Source organism: Podarcis cretensis (genome assembly GCF_951804945.1).
Source record: "Podarcis cretensis genome assembly, chromosome: 2".
In the NCBI taxonomy this organism is placed as follows: Eukaryota; Metazoa; Chordata; class Lepidosauria; order Squamata; family Lacertidae; genus Podarcis; species Podarcis cretensis.
The window spans coordinates 112,794,270-112,813,918 of record NC_137171.1 but is presented as its reverse complement, the minus strand read 5'-3'; the positions used below and the strand labels follow the sequence as shown (position 1 = coordinate 112,813,918).

General features: G+C 46.0%; 1 protein-coding gene across 4 annotated transcripts; it reads right to left on the bottom strand.

Annotated features, from left to right (window-relative positions):
* Positions 1-805: 805 nt before the first annotated feature.
* On the bottom strand, positions 806-18,784 carry CCHCR1 (coiled-coil alpha-helical rod protein 1). 4 transcript variants are annotated; one of them, XM_079960293.1, is made up of 18 exons: positions 18,696-18,784; positions 17,253-17,339; positions 15,431-15,635; positions 13,360-13,870; positions 12,907-13,049; positions 12,691-12,811; positions 10,615-10,725; positions 10,291-10,440; positions 9,670-9,780; positions 9,389-9,495; positions 9,044-9,156; positions 5,355-5,433; positions 4,661-4,791; positions 4,080-4,289; positions 2,724-2,825; positions 1,737-1,888; positions 1,542-1,653; positions 806-1,004 (listed from the first exon to the last, which is right to left on the bottom strand). In XM_079960293.1, exons 2-18 carry the CDS (start codon positions 17,320-17,322, stop codon positions 904-906), a joined length of 2,529 nt encoding a protein of 842 aa, XP_079816419.1. In that variant the 5' UTR covers positions 17,323-17,339; positions 18,696-18,784; the 3' UTR covers positions 806-903. The 4 variants fall into 4 exon arrangements, with proteins under 4 accessions (XP_079816419.1, XP_079816422.1, XP_079816421.1 ...); XM_079960296.1 differs by lacking the exon at positions 18,696-18,784 and adding an exon at positions 18,624-18,642 and having other exon boundaries at positions 17,253-17,334; XM_079960295.1 differs by lacking the exon at positions 18,696-18,784 and adding an exon at positions 18,326-18,534 and having other exon boundaries at positions 17,253-17,334.
* Between the last annotated feature and the right edge of the window lie 865 nt (positions 18,785-19,649).

Below are 19,649 nucleotides of genomic sequence, written 5' to 3'. Positions count from 1 at the left end.
TTAAAGGAATCTGTGGGGGTTTGTTGTCTACTTGTTTGGATTTAACTTGCTTTGGGTTGCCCTGGGCAAGATAAAACAACTAACACTTTTAATAAATAAAATAATAATTAAATGAATCCCAGTTTATATGTTCCTCACTTGTGGCCAGGCCTGCCTCTGCATTACATCTGCTAAAACTATGCCACAGGAGTCGTCTCTCTGGGGCATTGGCATCACTGTGGGCCCATAGAGCAGATCTGGCTCAGGGAGTGTTTTTCAACAACATTCATACACAGCTTGAAAGAGGAGGTGGTCTTCTAACTCAGTTGCTGTTTTATAGCTAGACTTCACAAGAAGAATGAAGTGTCATTTTGCATTCACAGAATCAGAAAACAGCTGAGTTGAAAGGGACACTGAAAGGGTCATATTGAAAATAGACAAGTGAAACTGGCAGTTACGCAGCAGAGAGATGTGCCTTAAGCTCTCTATACTTAAGTGACGTTTGTACACGTCTCAAACTAGCCAAGCCCTGCCTCTCCATTTCACATCCTTTGTACATTATATACTCTTGCTGAGTAATTGTGTTCATCCAGCTTAGCTACCCAACCACCCATATTGTATTAATCGTATAAGGCATTGTAAACTACCCTGAACATTTTTTAGGCTGAACACAAGAATATATGTATCTTGTGGAGTTAGTGGGTGGTTTGCATCAACAGTGTATATAAGAAGCCCTCAACCAAGATTGGTAGGGAGGAAATGAGATGTGGGAGATAATGACGCGTTTTAGAGACTAGGTTTTTTAAAAGAACACTTCCAATATAAATGCCTATAAAAATAATTTTTATTTACAAACATCTTTCTATCCATTTCCACGGCCTGGCGTCTCCAAGTAGATTTTTCTTCCCCCGGTGGGATTTATACTTAAGTGCCCTTGCTGGTGTCTCTCTCTTTGTCTGCTGCTTCTTCTCCCAGTATAGCAGCACCCAGTACCTGTAGGTCATCCAGCACAGCAAACAGAGACTCTGTAGGAAGAGGGAGAAAAGCCCATAAGATCATGGAGTGATGGAGATCAGTGGAGAATGCCAGTGAGGTAGATGCTCTTAACCTGACCACTGGGATGTGTGTTGAGAATAGGGAAGAACAGAAACTAGAAGGCTTCTATATCTGGCAGTTAAAAGAATTGCAAGGGATTGTGGGAAGGGAAATGGCACACCTGCCAACTGTAGTATGTAGCAAGACATACCAAGCTTCCCTATTATCAGGGCCAGCCCTATCATTAGTCAGAATGAAGCAGTTGCCTCAGACAGATGCTTGTGGGGAGGGCACAGAGAACAGCAGCAACATGTTGGGGAACAGAACTGCACATAGCCTCTTCTGAAGCCTGCCTGCTGCTGTAAAGTGTGGTGGAATAGTAGGTTGAATGTTCTGTCAGCACAAGCATTTCAGCAATTCTGGGGTCAATTTTGGTGGGAGCAAGTGGGGGGGGGGAGCCCTGCTTTGCAAGCCGAAGTCCTTGCCCAGGGTTCTGCTGATGCAATTCACTGGATCCTACACTATACCTTTAGATGGAGGCTTAGATCCAGTCTTCTCAGTTGATTCTGCTGGGCCCTGGACTGCTGCAAGCCGATTCTGTCGATGCTGGACTAACAGCCCTTCCTCCCTCAAGGTAGCCTGTGCATGGAAAGAGCCAGACATTGATGGATGCCACAGGCACCAATATGGGGAAGCCATGTGCTTTCACTCCTTGAACGTACCATCAGCAGATTCTTGTCCCTCTCAAGCTCCCGCAGACGTCCTTCAAGTTGTGCCATTTCCTGCTGCGTAGCAGACTCTTGCAGCTTGGCAAGTTCGTCGCTGCGAGCTTTGTCTCTTGCTGCCTGTCGCTCAGCCTGGCGTAGGGCAACCACTGCAGACACACAAAGCAGGAGGGAGGATCAAAAGAGGGATGAGAAGCAGAGAAGGGAGTAAAGAAGGTTTGGCTCCGTCTGCAGTGCAGCAGACTCAAAGCTACTTTATGCAGAGTCAAACCACTGATCCAGCTATCAGTGTCATCTATTGCAACTGCTTTAGGAACACAGGAAGCAGCTATACACTAAGGTAGTCCCCTTTGTTTATCTGCCTCAGTATTATCCACAAAGGCTGACAGCGGCTTTCCAGGGCTTCCGGCAGGGATCTTTCTCAGCCCTACTTAGAAATGTCAGGGATTCAACCTAGGACCAATTGCATGTAAAACAGATGCTGTTGGGAGATTCCATTCCACCTTTTGTTGCAGACATGGGATTGTTGCATGTCACAACAACTATCAGCCTTCAGGCAGATTTTTCCCAGTCCTGCTGCTGCAAGTGACTTTTCCCCCAAATGAAAATACAAGTGGCTGAACTTGAGACCTTCTGCATAAAAGTCTATCCCTGAGCTGTGGCCCTCAATACTGACTCTACATTAGGCAGAATGAATCAGATGCCAAATCTTTGTCAACAAAAGTGCCTGTTATTTAATACATATGTTTTCACAAGAAGACTCCTTTTGGATTTTCTGCCTCAGGCACCAAAACATCTCCCAGTAGCCTCTTTCCATTTACAGGCAATCCGCAATTTGCACAGGTTATTGTGTGTGACGGCAGAGCATGCATATGCCCGTTATACCCGGCCCCCCTTTCCCAGCCACTTCCAAGTCACTGTGATGTGTGCAGATACATATGCGTATATATCAGTCGTTGCCTGTACAGCTGTTGTGCTGCTCACCTGCCTTTGTGTGTTCCCTCCGTGCTTCATTGAGCCCTCTCTCCATTTCTGACAGATCCTTGCGCATCTGCGTTTCAATTTCAGTTACCTTCTCCTGCAGGGCTATGTAGAAAGGGCATGAAAATGACAATAGGCAGGGTTTTTGCCCCCCATCCTACAATGCCTTGCTCATTACAGTACTGTATCAGGAAGTCATGCATCAAATCTCACAGTTGGCAGTGCCTTCTCTGACTCTTAACTGTATTTATAAGCATTCTCACGTTTTCAGTATCCAGTGGCTTCTGCTCTTGTTGGACAGCCCTTACCCTTTGCACATTTGATCACTGACAGCTCTCTATGCTTTTCTAAATGCAGGCCCAGACTCACCAAGCCAAAAGCAGCCCTACAGCCACAAATGGTGGCTTACCAGGAGCTAGATGAGAGGTGGAGAACCCTTTTCAGCTCAAGTGCCACATGGTGGTGGGCGGGGCTAGGTGGAAAAACTGGATGTGGCCAGAGGCAAAAGTGGGTGAAAAAACATGCAACGGAAGTCAGATATACCAGAGTCAAGGGTTTCCGTTCACACCCACCTCTCTCCATCCAGGCAAGTGAGAGGCATCATCATAGTTCAATAATATACTCCATTGAAGCAAAAGTATTTGAAGAAGGCAAGTACAGGTGAAGCTCGGAAAATTAGAATATCGTGGAAAAGTTCATTTATTTCAGTAATTCAACACTGGACTTCAAGCATCTGGCATTGTGTGCCTCCCCATTCTTCCTCCAGACTCTGGGTCCTTGGTTTTCAAATGAGATGCAAAAGCTGCTCTCATCAGAAAAGAGATTTGGGGAGCCATGTCATCAGCTGGTGTTGGTCCACTGTGCTTCATTAAGTCCAGGGTCAACGCAGCTATCTGCCAGGAGATTTTGGAGCACTTCATGCTTCCTTCCGCAGATGAGCTTTATGGGAATGCTGACTTCATTTCCAGCAGGACTTTGGCACCTGCCCACACTGCCAAAGGTACCAAAACCTGGTTCAATGCCCATGGGATTACTGTGCTTGATTGGCCAGCAAACTCGCCTGACCTGAACCCCATAGAGAATCTGTGGGGCATTGCCAAGAGAAAGATGAAGGACATGAGACCAAGCAATGCAGAAGAACTGAAGGCTGCTATTGAAGCTTCCTGGTCTTCCATAATACCTCAGCAGCGCCACAGGCTGATAGCATCCATGCCACGCCACATTGAGGCAGTAATAGATGCAAAAGGGGCCCAAACCAAATACTGAGTACATATGCATGCTTCTACTTCTCAATTTAAAAGCTCATCATGCCTCACCTCTGAAGTTCCCCAGAAAAAATGCAGCATGACCCTAAGATACCTCTTTCATACTCTGCTCTTAACTGTCCCAGCTCCTGCCTCAAACTCTCTGCAGCCTCTTCACTCCTCTGTCGGTTGCTGCAGGTTGCCTCCAGCTGCTTCTCTGTGGCCTCCTGTTGCTGCCTCAGTGTCTGTTCCGCCAGTGTCTTTGCCTCCAGTGCCTCCTGCAGGCTCTGCAATGACTCCCTCGTTTTCCTGAGCTCAAACTCCGCTGTAGGACAGAGGGGAGACAGTCAGTTGAGGGCAGTGCCCAGCAATCCAATATACCCAAATCACCTCCCCAGTGCTTTTCTACACCTAGTTTCTGGGTGCTGTCACTGACAGTAGGGCCTAATTCTGTGCCTGGACCATCTTACTGCAGGTGGTGACTCACTGAAAATTATTCCTCGCACAAATTCCCTGCACACAGCAAACTAGCAGGAGAATAATAGGTTCAACCTGTACTAGCTGACATTAGGTCTTCTGAGTGCAGGAAATTGGTTCTGTATGGAGAATTCGTTCAGATGAACCCTCACCTGTGGTCTTAAACGGTACAGATACAGCTTTGTCACCTTAGTGAGAAGGGGGCCCAGAGTTGGTCACCTTGCTCTTTTGCTTCAGCCACTTTCTTCTCTATGAGTTGAGCCCCACGTTTAAGCTCCAGTGAGAGTTGATCCCGTTCTTTGTGCAACATCTGTAGTTCAGCTTGAAGGTCTTCATAAGATGGCTGAATCCTGGGGAGGAAGTAGCCAGAGAGATCAGAAGTTCAGTCGTAACCCTGGACACTCAAGTGTTTCAATCGCACAGGGGTAAAATTTTGGCTGGCTGCACTGGTTAGCCAAAAAGTTGTTGTTGCCAGAATCCCACTCCTCCACAAGGCTGGGCCAAGTCCCTGAGATCATTCAACTCTGCCTTTGCTTCAGTTAGATATTTTGCTGTTGGACTAGACCTTGGCTTCCAGCTCTACCCTACAAAAGCCAAATGCTATTCCTAGAAACTCGGGGACTTTAATCCCCAACTTTTGCCGTCTCTGCTCTAACACAGAAGATACTACTGTAGATTCTCTTAACTGGAGACTGAGCTATTCAAAGGGTAAAGTCTTGAATGAACTGGAACTGAAATGGCATAGGCAATGTCTCTTATTTCTGTCTTAGTTTCTGTATACAAAGCAGAAAACTTAAGCATAGCAACTTTGTGGTGAAGACCATTTCGCAAAGCATTCTGTCCTTTCAAAAAAGAAGTATACTCAGTCACCAACTCTTCACAGCCTGCACTGAGATTAGAGTTTTGAACTTACTTCTCATCGTCTGATCTTGTGGTGCAAGATTTCTCCTCTTGCTGAAGTCTGGCTAGTGCTATCTTCTGGCATACCAACCCTGGAAGCCATAATTATTCAGTTATTCATTGACAGAAGTGTATCAGCTATTAAAAAACAAGAAGAAATCTAGGCAAGCAGCTCATTTTGGGATCTTGGCCGCTTATATACTAGGAGCGGGGAACCTGTGGCCTTCCAGAAGTTGCAAAACTGCAGCTCTCATCATCCCTGACCATTGGTCATGTTGGCTGGGGCTCATGGGAATTGTAATCCATTAATGTCTAGAGGGTCACAGTTTAGCTGCTCCTATTCTAGACTTTAGTGTTAAAGAGAAGCAAACGTATTAGTTTTTATAATATAAAGGAGGCAAAACACAACACAAAAACAGTCCAGGTGGCCATCCCACTGGTAAGTAGAACTGCAGATCCTATGAAAACATGTTGCAAAAAGAAAATATGTATGCTGACCACAATTTCCATTTAGAATGCAGGGGCGGGGGCGGGGGAGAGAGGTGCATGTTGACTCCACAAATTAAGAATTATATTTTAATAGTGCAGACTCTCATGGGCCCTTGAGGCTTTACCTGCCAAAACAGATACATGTTTGGGGCCTGCAACAGAAATCCCAAGTACAGTGCTGAAATAAAGTATGCATATTAAGGTATGGAAATAATCGTTGAGTTTGGGTTCTGGGTGGTTGTTGTTTTTTGCACATTCATTCAAAACATGCATACTTCATGCTGAACCCCCGTGTCTCTGAAGCCTTGAAAACGATGGCAATGAACAGTTGTTGCAGAAATAACAGGAATAGGTCAAAGAGGTGAAAAGCTACTGGGTAGGGGTGGGGAACTTCAGGCCACGGGGCCAAAGATGACCCTCTAAGCCTCTATCTGGTCCTTGAGACTCTCTTCACACCTCATCCCTCCCAGGCTCTGCTTCAAGCAGTCCTTGAAGCAGTCCTTGAGAGCTTTTGCCTGGCTAGATTGCATCTTTGAGTTTAATCATGCCTCTTGCTTCCTAGATTCAGGCTAGAGGACTGAGTGAAGAAATCAGCCTACTGTGGAAAGGCGAAATTTACACTCATGGATCCGCTTATTTTTCTTTTTGGTCACACCTGCCACAGGCATAGGGCCCCCAGGGGGAAGTGTGACCCTTGGTCTGACAAAGGTTCCCCAGTCCTGCTGTAGGGATTTTAAACTGAGAGGGATTTGCAGTACACTGTAGACTTACCAGTTTTATGCTGCTTTAACTATCATGATTTCCCCAAAATAATTGTGGGAACTGTAGCTTAGCAAAGATGCAGTGACCTCTATTAGAAACCTCTACAATTGCTAACAGAACGACAATCCCTTTGACGGCCTAAGTGTGTGCCTGTTCAGGGACAAATTCAGTGAGGCTTGCGCCAAAGTGTGAACAGTTACAGTTTGGGGCCAAAGCTTCAGGCAGTCCTGTCAGTCCCATTCAAAAAAGGGCAGAGAGAGAGAGAGAGAGAGAGAGAGAGAGAGAGAGAGAGAGAGAGAGAAAACAGAATCCTAGTCACACTTATATGGAAATTATCTCAACTGAACTCAGTGTGACCTTCTACTTAAAAGTTAAAATATGCATAGCACAATACTGGGTTGTTAAATCTGTGGATTAAGATAAGGCACCTGAGAGATTTGAGGGGAGGGGAAAAGTTGTCTGTGGAGTCTCTGAAAATAATCTGAAGTATGTCTGGTATGTTGGGAGGGAACATTATGTGAACAGAGCAACATCTAGCGATGACAAAAAGGAAAGCACTTTCTAACTGTTGTGAAATTCATTAACATATAGATAATAAAGAATAAAGGGCTTGTCTGCAACCATCTAAATTTGTGTTTTGACTGTAGTTATAAATGTCAATGAGCTTAAAATAATGTAGCCAGAAGAAAGGTATAGGAAATCCCTTAGACACGGCTAACCCAATATATTTTTCTGCCTCAGGGAAAGAACAAGAGTGCACTCCCACTCCTTTCGGTGTATAGAAGTCAACCAGACTGGCAGTCATATCTTAACACCACTTAACACCTCTAGTGCTAAGACAATGCCCTCTGCAGCACCTAAGGCAAGTCATACAAAGACTGACAGGGGAACTTGAGCCTACCCCTCCCTCGCAATCCACTAACTGAGGTAGCTGCCTTAAAAAAGTATTTGTTTAACAAGATTTGTATATCACTTGATTGTTCTAAAAAACTTTAAGCAGTTCACAATGTAAAATAAAGCAATACAATTATTCAAAATATTCAAACCATGAATAAAATCATGGCTTTACCTGAGGAAGTAGCTGAGGAAAAAGTGAAACTTTTCCATGTCTAGATGGGCTTGTGTAGAAACAAAACACGTTTTAAGCAGGCACTGGAAAAATTACAGCGAAGGCACCTGCCTGGTGTCAATAAGCAGGAAGTTTCAAAATGTAGGTGCCACCCCACTAAAAAAATTGTTTCTTACAAGTGTGGAAAGTGTATTATATAAATAAGGTAAAAGTAAAGGACCCCTGGACGGTTAAGTCCAGTGAAAGGCGACTATGGGGTTGAAGCGCTCATCTCACTTTCAGGCTGAGGGAACCAGCATTTGTTTGCAGACAGCTTTTCTGGGTCATGTGGCCAGCAGGACTTAAACCACTTCTGGCACAACAGAATACCATGACAGAAACCAGAGAGCACGGATACGCCGTTTACCTTCCTGCCACAGCAGTACCCATTTATCTACTTGCACTAGCGTGCTTTTGAACTGCTTGGCTGGTAGAAGCTGGAACAGAGCAATGGGAGCTCACCCCGTTGCGGGGATTCAAACTGCCAACCTTCCGATCAGCAAGCCCAAGAGGCTCAGTGGCTTAGACCACAGCGCCACCCACATCCTCAAAGTATTATGTAGCCCCTGTAACAGTGCTAGTTCTGCAGATTGAAGGTGTTGATTGGGCAAATACAGGGTAAGAGAATTCCACAAGTGAACTGGTTCCAAACTGTTAAAGGCAAATCAGCAACCAGCACAGATCACTGAGCAGAAGTGTTATAATGCTGACAGGGTCTCATGCCTAACAGCACCTGTGCTGAAGTACTCTGCACCAACTGCAGTTTCCTAGATCAAGTGCAAGGGAAACCCTACACAAGTGCTTTGCAGTAATCCAACCTTGAGGCCACTATCCCAGACTTACGAGGCACAGAATGAATGAGGCCTTCAGCACACGACGACCTGGTTCACACATAACACTAAATCAAACCAGTTTAGCGCAAATAGGCAGGTTCCTGAACAATCCTTCATTTCAGCCCTGATTCTAATGCCACACAAAGCCAAACCATGACTTGCCTCACAGCAGCCAAAGGACCAAAGCAACCACAGTCTCCTTTCTGACGGCCCATAGATCTATGCTAAGTCATGGTTTGACCTTCTTGTTACATGGAATCTGAGCAAGTACCCCCATCTGCATATTTTCATGTGTGTATCCACCACCGTGAGGGTAGGATCCTAGCTCATAAAAACAAGGCAAACAAAGTAAAGAGATTATAATATTATGGTTCATGTAGCTTCACTAGTTATATGGAAGTAATTTGAGTCTCATGTGGGTCAAGATATGCCCAGCAAGAATATCAAGATTTGGGTTTAGCGATGAAGATTGTATAATGTCTAGATTGCAAAATGGCTTTCCACCATTACCTTGGACAGTGTCAACTCTCTTGGCTGCGAAAGCAACTCTGTTTCCCAATCCCATGAGGCGAGACAAGGCTGCTCTCCATGATTCTTCTTGTCCTGTCAGTTGCTGGCTTAGCCTGTGGAGCAGAAGAAGATGCAGCATCTTAGCCTGGACTTTAAAAGGATGAGTAAAAACCATTAAATGAAAGTTAGCCAAGAGCAAGGAAGGAGCAGGAAGACTTCTGTAAATTGGAGGTGTCAAATAAATGGCCTTTGGGCTTTCCTTTCTCAGGCTCTCTGCAGTCCTCAATACCTGGAGCACCAGAGCTGGGGGAATCCAACCATTATTGCTTTATCTTTCCCAGTTACCTGCTGACAAAATCCCCCAGGCCCCGAAGGGCATTTTCAGCGGTCTCTGCCCTCCGTTGAAGATCCTGTGCCAAATCATTTGAGCGCAATGCCTCTGCCTGCAGAGTCTGGAAGGAATGAGAAAGCTCTAAGCAATACTTCCCCCTGAAAGAGAGAGGCCCTAAACTCACTTGTCAAGGACTCCTCCACTCTTCAGCTCTTAAGCCTGTTTTAATGGGGAAGAGGATGTGCCCCTTTCTAAACTAGTCTTCTTGAGCAAGGGGCGTATGAGAACAACTTACTTTGTTTCTCACTCTTTCCATATCAGCTTCAGCAGATTTGTCTTCTAGGCTGTGGAGCAACAGTGCCACCTTCTGGTCTCTGGACTCCACTTCACCGTCTCGCTCTTTGACCTGTAGGCAGAAAATTAAGGCTTGGCTTATTACCATGTAAGCTTTGCATTTAACAATTTGCCTGCTAACAACACAGGCAGGCAAGCAAACCTGAAGGAGAGTGGCAGATTGCTTCATCCATCTTCTGCCAACCTGCTTGCTGTCAAGAGACGCCCTGAGACCCCCAGGTATAGGGTGGTATATAATTTCATCCCCAACCAAAGTAGAAAGATAGCAGGTGTCTTCAAGGACTTCTCCCTCTTCTGATAGTCTGGTTGGCAGCCGGCAACTTTTATTTTTTTACTAGCCTGGTAACAGTTTCCAGGCTCCTCCACTACTAGCATGAATTCAGATATCTCTGTAATCCTCACACAAAGTCTGAATTCCCCTCCTGGAGAATCCAGGAGTCCTGGCTCACAATTCTCATGCTCGTCCACACTCCATTTTCAAAAAAACTACCTAGGAGCCTGGGCTTTCAGGTTCACCCTGCTCCACTCCAACACAGCACCCTCCCTCAAATCAAGCACATACCTTCCGTTCTAGCACTTTGGTGGTATCCCTGTGACTGAGCTCCTGAGATTTCAGCTGCACCAGGAGACAAAATACTTTCTCCCGCCACCTAGTCAGCAGGTACTGCCATTTCTGAGATGATTCAGGCCGGAGAGGATCCTCAAGCTGCACCTGAAAAGATCAAACATGAAATAAAACAGCTTTTAAGAAGGGTGTGGGTGTGTACCCAATACCCAGTTAATCAAAAGAGCTATTTTGAATAGTTTGCAGTTCTGTAATTACTATTTGGGACCCACAAGGCTACTATTCTTCACTATCATACCCACTATCCTCAAATGTATCTACCTTCTTGCTGAGCTCCATCTCCTGTAGCGTCAGAATATCGCTGAGGGAAGTTAGGCGAACCTGCAGCAGCTCAGCTGTAATTTTCAGGGCATCCTTCTCTTCTTCCAGTTGCTGAAATAGGAGCAAAGTAATGTTGCAGTCATACTGCATACTCATAAATCCATGCAGAAGAAAAGGAGCTCTGCTATTTGAAGTGCCTTGTTTTACCTTTCCTATCCTGGGCTGCTTCCATACTGGGCATTTCATGTGGAACAGCCACACTTTGTTCTCTCACTTTTTATGGGGCATCTGCATGCTGTCATGAACAAAGTATTCCATTCCTGTTTTCTGTGCTCAACATTCCTTTCTCCACTCCCCTGAACTCTGAAAATCTGACTTTTTAGAAAGCACAGTAGAACAGTTTGCACAATTTCTCCAGGTATTGGTGATTCATCAAGCAACTCTGCAGTAGATTATGGTTACCAGATGTCCCTGTTTCCCGGGGACAGTCCCTGAATTTACAAACCTGTCCGCGGACAAAATCCGTCCCCGGATTTCATTTAATTTCCCCAGATTTATATTTTAAGTGTTGTAGATTTATTAGCAGGGAACAAAAGTTGCATGATTGGTTCAACGGCATAAGACACATCATATGGGGACTTCCGGCGAGGCAAAATGGTGGGCACCATGGCAGCGAGCAGCTCCTGAAGCCAGCCAGAGCCAACTGTGCTGCCAAGCTGGCTCCGGGCTGCTGAGACTGCTGCTGCTGAGGGGGAACCGGAGACGCCCGGCGTGTCAACTGGGGGAACTGCTGACCCCCCCGACCCAAACTGAGCCGAGAGTGAGAGTGCCCAGCCACCCGGCCAACTGCCCAGCAGTGCTCCAGGGCCAGGAAAACCCCAGAGCTGACGCAGGGAGGAGGAGGAGAGGAGAAAGAGAAGGAAGAGAAAGGAGAAAGGGGACGGAGAAAAAAGAGGGGAGCCCCAACCTTGCTGCACCGCCGCTGCTGAGGAGAAGAGGTAGGAGAGCACCGGGAGGGCAAGGACATGTGGCCGAGCCCAGGCCCAACTGAGCCTACTCCACTGCGGCTAGCACTCCAAGAGAGCAGGCCAGGGCCCAGAGGAAGGCCGTGCAACAGAGGAGACCACAGAAGAGAAGACATTGCTTCTTCTTTTTTTAAAAAAACCAACTTTTAAAAAAATAACTTTTTTTCCTCATTTCAAAAAAAAAAAAAAAAGTGTCCCCGGATTCTTTGAAAAAAATCTGGTAACCTTACAGTAGATTGTATGTACTGCTCCAGCCATTTCTGAGGTTGGGAGTTAAACCTCAGGCATGCAGGTGAAATTAGGCCTGGTAGAGTTCATAACTTGGCCTGGGAAGTCCATTTTCCCAAAACCGTGACCATCTGCCCCTCTCCTGATGTGATATGTAATGCCAAGTGTGGGACAGGTAAAGGTATGGCTAGGAACAATCAAAAGTCTTAAAGTGCTCTCTCCATTGGCCCACTACGGCTCAAGCCCCACCCACCCCCATCTGAAGCTGGAGAAAGGGCAACAGGACGGTTATTAGGATTCCAGAAGGATGGAAGCAAAGTTGGTATTCCACTTGTAGCTTAAAGAACAACAGCAACACTTAAGAGCGGTTGGGACAACCCCGTCAGATAGGTGGGGTATAAATAATAAAATATCATCATCATCACTTAGTTGCTGTGTGGGACGTGGGTGGCGCTGTGGGTTAAACCACAGAGCCTAGGACTTGCCGATCAGAAGGTCGGCGGTTCGAATCCCTGCGATGGGGTGAGCTCCCGTTGCTCGGTCCCTGCTCCTGCCAACCTAGCAGTTCGAAAGCATGTCAAAGTGCAAGTAGATAAATAGGTACCGCTCCAGCGGGAAGGTAAATGGCGTTTCCATGCGCTGCTCTGGTTCGCCAGAAGCGGCTTAGTCATGCTGGCCACATGACCCGAAAGCTGTACGCCGGCTCCCTCGGCCAATAAAGCGAGATGAGCGCCGCAACCCCAGAGTCAGCCACGACTGGGCCAAATGGTCAGGGGTCCCTTTACCTTTAACTGTCCATGTCTGAAAAGCCCCCAGGTCTCACCTGCACTCTGCTCATAAGTTGGACCCGTTCAGCACTAGGCTGCTTTGACTCCTGTTCCCCAACATAGGTCTTCAGCTGCAGGAGTGAAGCATTCTGGGAAGCCAGCTCTGCCTCAGCTGCACTGAAGGAGAGAAATACAAGGGGTTGCCTTTGGCACAGCCTGAAGACAACCCCAGTGGGCCCTTGGAGGAAAAGAACCTGGAGGAGTGATCACACCTGAGCTGGTTCTGGAGAACGTCCCTCTTCTCCCTTAACTGGACAGCCTCTTTCTGCTGAGCCCCCAAATCCTGCTGGAGTGCCCACAGCTGCTGCTTCAGGGACGCAACTTCAGCCCCGTGGACTTCAGAAAGCCTGGACAACTGTGGGAAGAGGGGAAGAGGCTAACATCCTGGTGAGCAGCAACCTCCTGCTATTCACACTACTCTCCCAGAAAACCTAGAGCAAGGAATGGAGAACCTGCAGCCCACCAATAGCTGATGCACTGTAATTCCCATTACCCCCGACAACTGGCTATGCTATCTAAGGCTGGTGGGAACTGGAGTACAGTAGCATTTGGAGGACCGCCACTCTCCACCGCTTGCAGAGACTTATCTAGCAGAGATGCCAATCCAAGTTTTTATTCTGCACCCACTCAAAACAATTTTTGATTGCTTTCCTTTGAGCACTCACCTCCGCCTGGTGCTCCCTGAGCACTGTCTCTAGGCACTCTCTCACCCTTTCCTCTTGCCTCCTCTGCTCAGCTTCTGCTTTCTCAAGGGCCCCCTGCAGCTCTCCTCGCGCCAGCCCAACTTCATGTCTGGACCTTTCCTTGGTCAACTCCAGCTCCTCTTTCAGGGAATCGGCCTCCAAGCGCCTCTGCCTCCTAAGCTCCTCCAGCTCTACCTTGAGAGCCTCAATTTCCAGTCTGCTGTTGCTCCTGACTTCCTCCAATTCTGCCTTCAAGCCAGCAGCCTCTGCCTTGCCCCGGCTTTTTAGTATCGCAAGCTCACTCTGAAGGTCAGAGAGGGTGTTTTCTCGACTGGCCGCTGCTGCTTCTTGCTGGGCTGAGGCAACTCGGAAGGCAGCAAGCTCCGCCTCCAGTCGCTGGATCTCGTGGAGCTGGTGGGAGATGATCTCGGCCTGTTGGGACATGGCCAAGGTATGACATACGCCTGAGGGCTCAGCTCCTCTATCCAATGACCTGTAAGATAAAGAATTTGTCATAAAGTCCTCCCACCTCCAGGGGGACCATTTTATGTCCTGCTAGTTAGTTCAGGAGACTCTTGAGAGTCCCAGGGACTACAAGAAGATCAAACCTCTCCATTCTTAAGGAAATCAGCCCTGAGTGCTCACTGGAAGGACAGATCCTGAAGCTGAGGCTCCAATACTTTGGCCACCTCATGAGAAAAGAAGACTCCCTGCAAAAGACCCTGATGTTGGGAAAGATTGAGTGCACAGGGAGAAGGGGAAGACAGAAGACGAGATGGTTGGACAGTATTCTCGAAGCTACCAGCATGAGTTTGACCAAACTGCGAGAGGCAGTGGAAGACAGAAGTGCCTGGCGTGCTCTGGTCCATAGGGTCACGAAGAGTCAGACACGACTAAACAACTAAACAACAACAAGGTTAGTTCAGGGTGTTTCCATTCTAAGCACTGCTGTTCAAGGAGTGAGCTGGTCACAAGCTGAACTCCAATATATGGAATGATTCCCAGGAAAAGGGGAGAAGAGCACCAGAGAGATACAGCAAATAGAGCAAAGCTGGGGTACAATGTGCCTAGCAGGAGATGCTCTTAGTTCTCATTGTACTCAGTTCTTCAGCTGAGAACAAGAAGTTAAGGGAAGTGTTTCATAAAATCTATTTTTATTTCTGCGAAAGCATGTACAGTGGTACCTTGGTTCTCAAACGCCTTGGTTCCCAAACGCAAAAAACCCAGAAGTAAGTGTTCCAGTTTTCGAACGTTTTTTGGAAGCTGAACGTCTGATGCAGCTGTCGGCTATTGTTTCCAGGGCACCTTCGCCAATCTTAGTTTTCAAATGTTTTGGAAGTCAAACGGACTTCCGGAATGGATTAAGTTTGGTGCTTTTGTTTCTGCTGTTTATTTTGCGTTTTTGTTTTTGAGGCTTTTTTGGTTAATTTGTTTTTGTGACTGTGTGGAACCCAGTTCAGCTACTGATTGATTGATTGATTGATTGATTGATTGACTGATTGTGTGACTGCGGAAATGGATAAAAGCCCCCCAATCCAAACAATGACTATCATCAGTGCTGGTAAGAAAAAATAATAATTTTAATTTTTATCATCTACAATACTGTCCTATTTTATAGTATAGTACATTGATTATTGCTTTCATTTTATGGATCAGTGGTCTCGTTAGATAGTAGAATTCATGTTAAATTGCTGTTTTAGGGGCTGTTTTTTAAAGTCTTGAACGGATTAATCCATTTTGCATTACTTTCTATGGGAAAGCACGCCTTGGTTTTGGAACACTTTGGTTTTGGAATGGACTCCCGGAACAGATTAAGTTTGAGAACCAAAGTACCACTGTATTTGTATTAAGCATGCTTGTTTTTACATTCTGTTTATTTCACCTGTGTTTTGATTAATGTTTTTGCACTATTTTATGTTAACTGCTTAGAGATTTCTGTTTTTTGATTACCTGGTCTATAAATGCCGTTAAATATGTAAAATAATGTTCATAATTGGGTGGTATAGGGTGAAATGGATCAGAGGAAAGGGGGAAATTGTAGGGGTCATTTCACCTGGTTCTGGTTCCTGGTTCTTCTGCCTTGTCTCCCTTTGTGGCCCATCTGTGGAGTTCATCCTTCAATCTCTGGTTTTCTCGCATGAGTTCAACTGCCTCATAGTTAGGAAGGCAAGGGACATCCCAGGGCACTGTAGCAGAGACAGCTAGAGGTGGTGCTGACCGGCTCTGGAAATGTGAAGGTGGGATCAACTCCTTTGGCCCTAAGGAAGAAACGACAGCAGATTGCTATGACATTAGATTGCCACCTAGCCCTGTTAGAAAGAGTTTAAGTGCAGGAAATAGGGTGATCTGGAAAACTTTCACTGAAAGGAAACCACATAACTGGTCTTCATACTAGCAGAAGTTGTGCAACGCTAACCCAAATTCTCACCAAACATAGTTAGCAACTGCAAAGGAGGGGTGAGAGCTAGAGTCCCAAATCACGCTATGAGGCTGTGCAGAAGACATCAAAATCAGAATAGTGGGCTGTGCAAGCTTAGGCCAGACTTTCAAATAGAAAATCAGGGCTACTAGTGAGAAAGGGACAGGAGGATTGTTTATGTAGACAAGGTAAGAGCCAACACTTTCTAAGACAAATCTGCACCATACATGGATAATTCCAAGAACCTTAATATTAATTAATCTATTGTACCGTATATATGTTTATCTATGCACATACAGAAATGTCAATGTTAAACCAACATGCTTGAAGAAGAAGAGTTTGGATTTGATATCCCGCTTTATCACTACCCGAAGGAGTCTCAAAGCGGCTAACATTCTCCTTTCCCTTCCTCCCCCACAGCAAACACTCTGTGAGGTGAGTGAAGCTGAGAGACTTCAGAGAAGTTTGACAAGCCCAAGGTCACCCAGCAGCTGCATGTGGAGGAGCAGAGACGCGAACTCGGGTCACCAGATTACGAGTCTGCTGCTCTTAACCACCACACCACACTGGCTCTGGTCCTACAAGATGGCATTGGTCCTACAAGACGGCATTGCCTTACGCTAGAATTGACAACTGACTAGAAAAGGAGGAGGAGGGACAGCCTGGCTTGCCTTGTGCTTTTAACAATATCTTGATTTGCAAAAACCAACAGGTGAAACTTTGCACTACCATGTAAACATTATCTCCTGTCAATATTTGCTGCTCTTAAGAGGTGCTGCTCCAGAGACTAGCTGAAAAACCCTTCCTTATGCTGAAATGTGAATAACTGTGCACAATCTACATTTAAGGCCCAACTATGACTTGCTAGTTTTTTAAAATCACACTTGCCAGACAATAATGCTTCCTAAAGCAGTTTTGTTTCGGTCCAAATGTTGAAACAGTGATGTTGGCAGGTACCATATATAAATGAATATGATGCCCTATTCTTGGCACAAGAAAGATAGAAAGAATATGGGGGAAGATAAGTTTGACAATGCGGAACAACCTTCACTTCAGTCATGCATTGCCTAACTTGAAATCATGGCAGGAGTCATTTCAGTTTGGCAAATTCATACGATAACAGCAACCTTTCAAATAGCCAAGTAACAAGCCATTTGGTCTTTAGACGCAACAACTATCATGTTCAGTTGTGACCAGAAACCAGCTTCACTGCTTAAGAACTGGCAAGATGAGTCTTCTATGGCTGGTTTTGGTAACCTAGTAGCTGCACTTTTTACTAACAGAGGTTTCTGGGAAGTCTCCAAAGGCAGCCCCATGTACTTTACAGATATTTTATCTAGAGTCCAGGTAACTGTAGGTAACTGTGGCTGGGCTCTCTTTGCATCGTAAGCAGGCAGCAAATATTTTAAAAATCAGTGTGTGGGGAATTGAGATAATAAATTTGCTCTTGCTTTACCAGTGGGCTTTGAACCTCTGAATGCAGCCGGTGGGTTCAGCCGTCCGTCTGAATCATTCCTTCTGTCCATGGTCCCAAGTCACTGTCCTTCAAAAGATACAGAAATGTTTACCTAATCTAACTGGATATTTTCAGGCTTGAACCCCAAGCTCTAAAACAGAAGGCCTAACTCAGTGGTGTCCAAACTTTTTTCTTTTTCTTTTATATATAATTTTTATTCGTTTTAGACACATGTATGTTGTCATACATTTTACAAATTTCAAATTCTTATGTCCAAACTTTTTCAAAGAGGGCCAGATTTGATGAAGTGAAGGGCCATGGGGCTGACTAAAGTTGTTGACCTTTTTTTTAGGATTGAAGTATTGAAGTTATTGAGCTTTTTTTAGGGTTGGAGTTGCTGAGCTTCTTTTAGGATTGAGGTTGTTAAGGTTTTTTAGGATTTTACCCCAGAGAATAAACTGCCACAGCGACCAGATTAAACCAACCGGATTAGGCCCCCAAAATGGACTTTAGACATGCCTGGCCTAATTCATATGAAACAACCCCACTATAATAGCACTCAATGAGGCTATATACTACAGTGGTACCTCTAGATATGAACGGGATCCGTTCCGGTGCCCCGTTCGCATCTAGAGGTAAACGTAACTAGCAACGGCACGCGCGCGTCGCTTTCCGCCGCTTCTGCGCATGACGTCATTTTGAGCATCTGCGCATGCGCAAGCAGCGAAACGAACGCGCTCAACTCGAAGCGTATTTAACCCGAGGTATGACTGTACTAACATCTTACGGAAGTAATACAAAAGAATGCAATTTTTATAAATATAATAATATAAAATAATGCACTGTTCTTCAAGAAATCACAGGAACCTCTCTCTAGAACCCATTCACACCTTATTGCCATCAAGGTAGCATATTTTGGCATCAAGTCGTATATAAATATAAAGACCGATAAGATGACTTGGTCACTCTGTAGACTCATTCTGGTCCCATAGAGCAGACAAAAACCCGGGAAGCTTTTTTGACTTTTATGCAGGCAGTTTGCAAACCCTTGGAGAAAATAATGGGATTCACACACTTCCTTCTCAAGATTTGGTCGAGTCTCCCATCGCTGACTAAGCTTTCTATTTCGAGCTGAGCATAAAAGCCACTGCTTCACTTCATCTAGAACTGTTTCCCAAACTGGGGGTCTCCATCTGCTTTTCTTGGACTACAACTCCCATGATGCCTAGCTAGCAGGACAAGTGGTCAGGGATGATGGGAATTGTAGTCTCAAAACAGCTGGAGGACCCCCCCCCCCACGATTGAGAGACCCTGGTCTGGAGCCCCATTTCTCCCCTTTGTCAGCTGCTTCCCACATCCCCACTCCTGGACTACGCTGCTTCTGGCAGCCGCTGCGCCCTAACTCGCCACCACTGAGGGACGGCGGCCCTTTTCCTCTCAAACCTCCGCCAACGCCGACTAACGCTCCACCAACCGACCCGGAGCCCGGACTGCTCATGCGCGTGCCGCGAGCCCGCTCCGAGGAAACGAACGCAAAAGGCACGCCCCATGCTTCAGCGCAAAGCCAATCGGAACGGAGCGAGGCGTGATGGGCGGGCGGGCGAGCCCGTCAGCGCCAAATCGGCGGGGCTAGGGTCTGAAGGGAAAGCGAGCCGCCCCGGCCCGCCCCTCGTGGAATCAGCCAATCGGAGGACGGCGTGGCGTAAGTGACAGATAGGCTTGCTGAGCGTTGGAGATGCTGCTAACGGTATCTCGGCAACCGCTGCTAATACCCGGGATAGGAGAGAACGGCCGGCCCAATAGCGAGGAAGGAGGGGCTGAAGGGTGTGGACACGCCCCAATTCCGAACTACCCAATCAGGAAGCTCCGCGACCGAACGTCAATGGCTCTGATCGTTCCACAGCTTGTTACCTGTTTCTCAATTTTCATTTTTATTTTAAAAATGGGATTCTTTCTCTCTTTCTCCCCGGCCCTTTCATTTACCATTGGCTGCAGGATTTGCCCATCTTGCAAATATGTCTAAACTGCTCCCTTTTTTTTTGGTAAAGTTTTTAATAATGCATATAAAACAGGTTTTGTACACAGCACCTTGAATTTATACTCAGGCAGAAGGTTATATCAGCTTACAATTACAGAGGTTCTCTGACCCGCTGCCTATTTCCTGCACCTTTGTATGAAGTATATAGCCTGCCCCAGACCACCTTATGGAGGGCAAGAATTTTGAACCATTAACACAAAGTAAAATGTATTTCAGCAAAACTATAATCATTGGAGACATATCAAAATAAGGACAAAATGGCATTTCTAATCTAACCGCTCCTCTGACCCCTAGAAATTGTATGTGTGAGTCGGATTTTTTATCTTAAAAGATTACAGAATCATAGTTATGTGAGGCTA